The 9266-nt window shown below is 33.5% G+C and overlaps 1 protein-coding gene across 1 annotated transcript; it reads left to right on the forward strand.

Annotated features, from left to right (window-relative positions):
• The first annotated feature begins 900 nt into the window (after positions 1–900).
• Positions 901–8762, forward strand: LOC130657141 (sodium- and chloride-dependent transporter XTRP3-like). Its single transcript, XM_057460107.1, has 9 exons — positions 901–1361; positions 3535–4010; positions 4300–4410; positions 4500–4709; positions 5077–5175; positions 5536–5734; positions 6163–6322; positions 6798–6960; positions 7384–8762. The coding sequence occupies exons 1-9, from the start codon at positions 1103–1105 to the stop codon at positions 7594–7596; spliced, it is 1890 nt and encodes a 629-aa protein (XP_057316090.1). The 5' UTR covers positions 901–1102; the 3' UTR covers positions 7597–8762.
• Positions 8763–9266: the final 504 nt, after the last annotated feature.

Here is a 9266-nt window from a genome sequence, read left to right on the forward strand (position 1 = left end):
AGCTAATCGGTGTTTTCTGATAAGAATGTGTTAAATAAAATTCAAAGAATCCCGGAAGATTGTTCGAGACAATAAAAATTCGAGTTGTTTGAGTTATTCGGAGTTCGAGTTATCGAACCAGTGTTCGAGCTACCGGTGTGCGAGTTACCGGTGTATGAATTACCGAAAGATCACTGTATTTTGTAAAAAGTGCTTGGCTAAATCCACACAGGAGATAAAAAAAACGATAAAACACCACAAATAACGAAGTTTTTGATGAGAATAAATGAACTTCTTTTCGTTACTGCTGGAGTGATCGTGCGTGCAGAGACTAAATATTTCACGGGTTTTTCTAAGTCAATATTTGAGAAAGTAAAAAAGTCTCATCAACACGTCAAAAAAAAGAAAGATTTTACTAGTAAGGTTCGAAATATGAGCTTTCAAGAATGCCTGACTCCACTATTTGCAGTTAACCGACAGTGTAAACAATAACGCGCAAACAAGCACTTGAAAAAGATGGTTTGACGTAATTCTGTAGTGCTTTGAAAACCGAAAGAATTTTCTTTATTTCCGTTTTTTGTTATTCTTAAACGTTGGAAACAAGAACATGTTGTTTTCGATAGGGGTAAAAACTAGGTATTTTTTAAACCTGTATTTTTTATTGGATAATCTGGTATTATTTATTGGTGACTTATTTAAATGACTGAAGTTGCTATGTGGGAGTTTTGATTCGCTTTATTGGTTCGTAACCGTGAAATACTGGTCTTTTTTATACCAATTTATCTGTATGATTTGCTTTTGTATCCTAGTAAAGAAATAATTTTTCTTAAAGAAAAATATAGCCGCTTTGTTCTTTTTCCATTCTCTGTTACCTCTGTGATTCAAACTCAACATGTCTTTTATATGTGTTTTGTTATTCATGTTAGCAAACAAACATAAATTTTCAACCAATCAGAAATCAGACATTCTTATTAAACACAATTGGTTAAAAAAAAATACAACGAATAGGACTAAAATTTTAAAAAGTAATCACAGTGCATGCTTTTGTGAACACGTCCTTAAAGTATCGATCAATTTTGTCGAAAAAAAAATCATCGCACTCTTTCGATAATATTCGCTCACTATGTACGCTGTACGTAACGAAGGTTTCGAACCTGATCGATACGATAAAGATTCAAATGGCATTATCACCGTGAAAATTAATGGTTTGGCGGTTGCCGATGATATTCCGAAAAAAGAAACGCCTGTACCTTTACCAACAGAAGATGAGAGCAGAGAGGGATGGGGGAACAAGTTTGAATTCATCCTCGCTATTATTGGATTTGCAGTGGGTCTTGGTAACGTGTGGAGATTTCCATATTTGGCGCAAAAAAATGGCGGAGGTAAAAGTTTATTACTGGAAAATGTTTTTGAATTAATTTTGTTTTCCTGAAATATCCGTTTCGTTCCCAATGCTTTCTTGGTTCTAACATTCCAACTGAAAATTTTTAACTGTATTTTGCAGTAATGAGAACGATTTTTTTTGTCAATGCTATATTTCTTTGTACAAAGTTACGTCGTGTTCTGAAGTTTGTTTTGAAAATATTTTTATCCTTTTTTTGTTGACACATTTCGCATTTTCCGACAGTGTTGTTGACGAAATTCGTCTAGGTTACGCTGATAAGAATAAGTCGCTTTTAAACTGCAAGAAACATTTCGTAACAAAGACTGGGAACCATTTTTTTCATGAGTAGGCAATCCTATAGACATTTTTTGTGTGTTATAAGAAACTAGCTACTAAAGTTACTACTAGGCAACCCAAAATTTAAGAAAAAGTTAAAGATACTTATGCTAACACAAATTATCACAAAAAGGGAAGAGAAAATGTTTTATGATTGGTGGGGGTATTTTTTAATGCTTACAAATTAGCAATTGGCAAAGACAAAGTTTGTAGCTAAAAGGGCGAAATTTTCACAACTGGATTTCTTTAAATAAAACATGGGTCCCTTTCCCATCACTTCTAAAAGCTGTTTCCGTGTTAAAAAATAAATAATAAAACAATATATAAAATTAAACACTAAAAACAGGAACTGGGTCATAGCAACCTTACAAATATATCTACACTACAAACCACAGTATAGACTGCTGATAAGTGGCAAGAAAACAGTTTGTTGTGTTAACATGGCACGAAAATTGTTTTTCTTGTCAATTTTTTACTAGGCGTGTTTTATTGGAAAATAACAAAAAATTTTCAGCATTCATGGTAAAAATACATCAACTACGTGAATTTTTTACGAGCTAACGACTGGTTTAAAAAAAAGATTTTGTAAAATTTTGCGTTATGTTGTCGCCATAGAAACAAAAATGTTGTTTGTTTTTGCTTTGCTATTTTGTTTTCATAAATATGAAAGGACAAGCAAATATAACAGCGGTAGAAAATTATCTTAAAATAGTATTTAAATATAAACTTTAGAATTAAAATATTTTGTATTGACTCGCAAATTAAAAATTCAGCCTTCTCCGGCTTATTGTTATCATGTCACGTCCGCACGAAAGATTCCTCATCGCATATAACGCCCACACCAATCACTTGTCTGAGAATTGTAGCATTTTTTTAACAAAAATTCAAATTCAAATTATTCTTACATCTTTCATAAATTAAACTTAGAGTGTCACTTTTATTACGCCCAATATTTAGGGGACGGTTACATAAATACGTAAAATAGTATACGTAACATTTTTATTTTACGGTTACGTAAAATAAAAAAGACCGAAAAGACGTTAAATCACACGTCCGTTTCAATCCAGGGCGAATATCTATCCAAACTTGTAACGGGATAAATTTTGCTATTTGGAAATAACAGAACAAACGTGAAATTCCGGAAAAGGAGCCTGTATTTCTGGGGTTTCTTTTTAATAAAAAATATAATAGGAAGTAAATGAAAGCTAAACAAATAGTAGGAGTCGATTGTATTGCTTAGTACAGCTTTTGGACTATCCGCCCCTTCACAGGACCCTCGTTGATAGCAGTACTGAATAGGAACTGAAGAGGCTATCCTAGGTAAATAATTTCAATAATAATAAATAACAATAATAATTAGATCTCGATATGCGTTTTTATTGCAATATTATTAAAAATGACAAGAGCGTTTCTACGAAAATTGTTAGCTTCAAAGGATAAAAGAATAGAATTTTTTTTAAAGAGCACAAGTTTGGTTGAGAATTTAAAGGTAAAAAGGGTTGCGAAGCGAAGATTGAAGGTTATTACATAAAGAATTTTAGTTCGAACTGAAATTTTAAATCGGTTTAGGTCTCTCGAAGAAAATGTACGATATTTTATTAGCTTAGTAAGATATACCCATTTTAAATTTTGCTGACATCAGCATGACCCAACTTCTTTTTCGTCAATATATCTCGAGATTAACATGTTTTTAAAACAGAATTTTGATTAACCATATATCAATGTAGGTTTGAGCCACTGCACAGTATTGTAAATTTGAATTCTTACAAATTTTTGACTTGAAAAGTTAGATATGGTAATAATCTAAATTTAACCTTAATATTTTTTCACCATAGGTGCATTTATCATTCCCTATGTCATCTCGTTAGTTTTCATGGGAATCCCTGTGTTCTTTCTCGAGTTGGCGATTGGCCAACGTTTTCGTAAAGGACCTCTACATGTCTGGAATAAACTTGCGCCACGTTTAACTGGCATTGGTTTATCATCAGTGATTGTATCTTTCCTTGTTGGATGTTACTACAACATGATAGTGGCTTGGTGTTTTTATTATCTCTTTATATCATTTCAAAAAAATATACCGTATGCAGAATGTCCGTGCGTGGGTGGCACATGTAATGCAACGCACCCTGTTTACGTGCCCGAATGCGCTAAGTCATCCGCAACGACTTATTATTGGTATCGTGTAGCGTTAAACGCATCAGACAGTATCGAAGAAAGTGGTGGATTGAACTGGAAACTCTGTTTATGTTTGCTACTAGCATGGACCATTATATTTGCAATCACGTGTAAAGGTGCAGAATCGATGGGCAAGGTAAATATTAACTGCTTTTAAAAAATTTGCAACCCGAAAGGCATAGTCTTGCTGGATAAGTCAAACATGAGAGCTACACAGAATCATTTCCCAACCCTACAAATATCTAATTAAAAAAACGACATTGAATAGTGTTGAAACATTAAGGATACCATTTTTTTTCCCGCGGTTTCCTTTTTTTCTAATATATTGTGGAACTGCTGAATTACCTTATCAATTAGCCAACGTAATGTTTCCGTGGAGCGAAAAATTATAAAAATAAGAAAAGTATGATTTTTCTTTATTTCAGGTTGTTTACTTTACGGCGTTATTCCCTTATGTTGTCCTCATCATATTTTTTGTTCGTGCCATGATGCTGGATGGAGCATCTGATGGAATAGTACATATGTTCACACCCCAGGTAGGTTTCAGGTGGAAAATATGGGCTTTTTATTGGCTTCTCATGTCAATGCTTTTGACAGAGACATGATCAGAATTACATCTTCTTAGTTTGAGAAGCTAGCAGAACCTGAAACATGGCTTGATGCGTCAACTCAGATCTTTTATTCTCTCGGTCTTGCATTTGGTGGCTTGATCTCAATGTCAAGTTACAATGACATCAACAACAATGTTGTTCGTGATGCGCTTCTTGTGTCTTGCGTCAACTGTGGAACATCAATATTTGCTGGCATCGTGATCTTTGGAATACTAGGATATAAGGTAGATTTTTTCATCTTTGTACGTAAGTGCATGGAGGTATATTTTTAAACATCCATGGTAAGTGCTAACTTGAAATGTTTTATAACAAGAGTGTATATTTGCTGATAAAGTTTAAATAAACAATAGAGAGTTTTTTAAGAAAGGCAATATCGCATGAAAGTAAACTAGGTTATACCTTGGTTATACCTTGGTTATACCTTAGTTATAAAGAACTTACCTTCTCCATAGATTGGATTAATAATTTTAGAATTTGTTCTTCATCTATAGTGGATGTTTTTTTTGTCAAACGAAATTCCACCTGAGAAAGACATTTTAGAATCTGTCATTTATTTTCTTCATCACTATGACTTTTTTTGGATATCTTTAGGCAAATGTCAATTACAACCATTGTCAAAAAGAACCTTCAAGCTTTGTTGCGCCAGCCCAAGTAAATGGGACATGTGACAAAACATACTTTTTGAATCAAGTAAGTTAAATATTTTTGTGAGACATGGAGCAGCATTCAAACAGTAGGTAGGGGGTATGGGATTATCGAGAAACGGTAGGATTGCAAAGCATCTACTACAGATAGCGGGGTAGATGCAGGGGTTACTTCTAAAATAATATTTTTTTCATTTTTTGTTTTCTCTCTCCTTTACTGCGTTAAAAGGACTAAGGTTTTTATAATTATAACATCACAACTTGCTTTGTAGCTCTTATATGACTCAATCTAAAAATGTAATCTGCCGCAACACCAAGAAATACTTCCACATACCTTTCTATCAACAACGTTTATAGGAGACTACATCAAGACTTTAAATTTTTTTTACCATCAAACTCTCAATAGGTTGCTCAAGGACCAGGCTTGACTTTCATAGCATTTACTGAAGCAATGTCTACAATGAGTGTCCCTCAACTATGGAGTGTCATGTTTTTCCTTATGTTGCTTACTCTTGGTATCGGAAGCATGCTGGGTACCTACGAAGCTGTCAGGACAACCGTGGTGGATTTAAAGGTCCTGCCATTCAGGAAAGAGATTGTTTCGTGTAAGATACTTTTCAGAGTTTACTTTTTCCTGTGTAATTTCTTATAATAAAAACTCTTTCTTTTCGGTTTAATTTTTTTTATAAAATGACCAGTTTTTGACTGGGTATGGTGATAGCGAAATGAGATAGTTAAATAATAGCTACTTGCAACTTTTTCTGTGAAAAAAGAAATTACCCATTCCTGTATGAATTTTTGCCGAAAACGGAGTATTCTTTGTTGACAATGATTCTTGAAAGTCTTTGACTTTATTAACATGCGGTATGTTTTTCAATTCCCTCTTAAATAAGTCCTCGTATAAAAAAATGTTAAAAACGTTCATTCTAAATTCACCTTCATGGCTCTTCAAATGTGACAAATCATGAATGAATTACCACGATGAATTTAAAGTTTAAATATAAGGAGACTGATATATCAATTTATTTTTTAGTTATATTATGCGTAATATCATTCTCATTTGGATTGCTATTTTGTCAACGCTCTGGAGAATACTGGTTACAGATGTTCGACTCGTTCGCAGCTAACATTGGATTGCTATCAATTGCTTTCTTTGAGATTATCATTGTTGTTTACGTGTATGGAATAAGCAAGTAAGTACAGTGCAGCCGCGCTGTTAATATGACCAACCAACGTCGTGTTGTGTTTTTGCGACGGTAGTTATCACGCATGTAATAAATAGCCAAGTAAATGATATATACTGAATGGTCGTGGGTCCTTTCATACTTAATCTACCGTCTTTAAGCTGAAAATGTAACATTTATTAGTTGCAACTGTCGTTATTTTGTTTTTGTTTGTCGATGTTGTTATTATTGTTGTTGTTGCTGCTGTTGTTAGTTCTTGTTGTTATTTATTTATTTATTTATTTATTTATTTATTTATTTATTTGTTTGTTTGTTTGTTTGTTTGTTTGTTTGTTTGTTTGTTTGTTTGTTTGTTTGTTTGTTTGTTTGTTTGTTTGTTTGTTTGTTTGTTTGTTTGTTTGTTTGTTTGTTTGTTTGTTTATTTATTTATTTATTTATTTGTTGTTGTTGTTATCGTTGGTACCGTTTGTTATATATTTTTCAGCTTTGAAAAAGATATACTTTTTATGTTGGGACATAAACCAAACTGGTATTGGAAAATAATGTGGATGGTAGTTTCGCCGTTTTTAATATTTGTTATAATCGTGGCTTCAATATATGGGCTGGCATCAAAATCTATCACATACAGTCCTTGGAAGAGTGGCGAGGTAGTTTAATTTAATCTGAGGTTTTTTTTAATAGCGCTTATTGTCAGTGCGTGTGTATCTGTGTTACTCCACACATTTTTAACATCGTAAAGTGTAATGATAGTTTAGTTGTTCTCATTACCTGACATTTTAAACAGGATCTGTTGTTTCTCTGTTATACTACGATATACTCCTGATATCAATTACACAAATCTGTACAGCCTCATCACTAGAGTACTTCGTATATCTTCTGACATCGGGAAAGAGAATACGATGAACTTAAGTTTTGGGCCGTGGGGACGAGGTTGAGGATGTTAGCTGTACATCTGTAGAGTTTTATTGTGTGATAACATAGAAAAACTGATATTAAATTAATATGAATTGACTTAAGACCAGCAGAAAAGAACCACATACATAATCTTCTCAACGCTTGTTCTTTTCCAGGCTAAAGTTGTTGATTCTGAATATCCATCCTGGGGCGTGGCACTGTGTTTTATTTTGGTGGTTGCCTCTGTGATCATGATTCCACTAGCAGCCGTGCTAGTTCATTTCGATTTGTTCAGAGTGCCTGGCACAGATGAAGAGGAAAAAGATGGCGAACTAAAACCAATACCACCCTCTGTTTCAACTATGCCTCTTACAGATAATGAACGTTAAAAATGTACCTTACGCAAGTCTCCATAGCAAAGTTAGACCAAAAGTTTTATTTGTGTCAAACTTCTCTTCTAGCCTGCCATGTTTTTAAATCTAACACGCATAGGGGTACCAGTTTACCAATTATGATAACTCGCCCTCCCAAACATTTTATGTATGTAAGCTTTGTATATATAGTACTTGACTAGTAAGATTGGATTTTCACTAATTAAGCTTTTTTGTGACTTAGTGTAGATCTACCTTTGGAAAATATTGACGAAAAAAAAGGAAAATTGATTATTAATTTTATTACTCGTAGAGCGCTAAGATTTAATGTTTTTAAATAAGCGTTCATGATGGAGTTTGGTTTACTATAACCGAGTTCCAAGGGGTGATTTTTGCAACAGCACGTGTCTTCTTTCGTACCAAAAAAGCAAAAAAAAACCCTGGGAACAAGGTTGGATTTACGAATCAACGTAGAAATTTTTATATTATGTGCTCATAAAAACTTATTTAAATATTTTTTGTTTTAGTCGGTTTTTGGAATAAAATACTGGTCATATATTTACGAGTTCCACCGCAGTGCCTCTAGCTGCGGAATAGTCCTAGAATTGTCAGAAAGCGCATCTCTTTTAAGAGAAGAACATGTCTGGGAGCGAGGGTTGCAAGATTGGATTGTTATTTTTGTTTTGTTTTGTTTTGTTTTGGAACGATTATTATTGTTTGAATAATTTTTTTGACTTGGGCAATTTTAACAATGTTGACCATTTACTCAATGAACATTTAGTGTATGAGTAATTCTATTGAACAACCTTCAGGCCTGTAACTGTGGTGGCAGAGGAGGCAAACCCTTCCCCCCCTTTCACCCGCCTTCCCTCCATGACCTAAAAAACGTAAAAAATATCACTCTATTTCTTTATTTAATATAAATTGCATCGTTTTCAGATAATCCTGCTTGAATTACTTGAAAACGTTTTAGCCCTTATATTATTGTCCCACCTCTCAGCCCCATAGAAACAATTTTACTTCCTGCAAGCCTGACCATAGTCACGTGACCATGTTCAACCTATCAATGTGTATAAAATTGATTAGTTATTTTTTATATAAATATATATATTTTATAGTAAGTTTGAACATGTATGTAAAAAGTGCGTTCTTTTGAGACATGTAAATAACATCGTAAATGATCACTTTTTTGACTTAGAATGTGGAAAATTATCCCATCCACCAACAGTATTCTATGAATAATCATTTATGTCTGATCTGTCACTTACTTATGGCAAAAAAAATTAGAGAAAAAGTGTTATGTGACAGTCTTAATACCTTTCCTGATCCCCAAGGGTTCTTCATTTTTGACATCGAGGTTGTCAAGTAAACCAGCGGCTTTGACATCAGGCAACAAATTTTTAGAGGTAGGATGAACTTTTTTACGATTGAAAACCAAGCTAAAAAAATGTTCCTTCTAAATTTCCTTTAAAACTTCCTTCTAAATTTCTAGTTTTTCTCTTTAAACTACAGAATATTATTGCCCACTGCATTTTGATCTTTTTTCGTCCAACAGTTACTCTGCCGCACTTTCATGAAGCGTTTTACCTCTGTACAACTCTGTAATTTTGACGAAATATGTCACTTTTTTCACTTTTTTATCCACTTCCAATGCTGCCTTTTTTAGCAACAAGTGTGATGTATTATCG

Source organism: Hydractinia symbiolongicarpus, chromosome 9, assembly GCF_029227915.1.
Source record: "Hydractinia symbiolongicarpus strain clone_291-10 chromosome 9, HSymV2.1, whole genome shotgun sequence".
Lineage (NCBI taxonomy): Eukaryota > Metazoa > Cnidaria > Hydrozoa > Anthoathecata > Hydractiniidae > Hydractinia > Hydractinia symbiolongicarpus.

Coding starts and splice junctions, on each gene's coding strand:
- LOC130657141 (XM_057460107.1), top strand. CDS start 1,103: ATGTACGCTGTACGTAACGAAGGTTTCGAACCTGATCGATACGATAAA. Junction 4,710..5,076: donor TTGGAATACTAGGATATAAG/GTAGATTTTTTC, acceptor GGATATCTTTAG/GCAAATGTCAATTACAACCA. Junction 6,323..6,797: donor TACGTGTATGGAATAAGCAA/GTAAGTACAGTG, acceptor TATATTTTTCAG/CTTTGAAAAAGATATACTTT.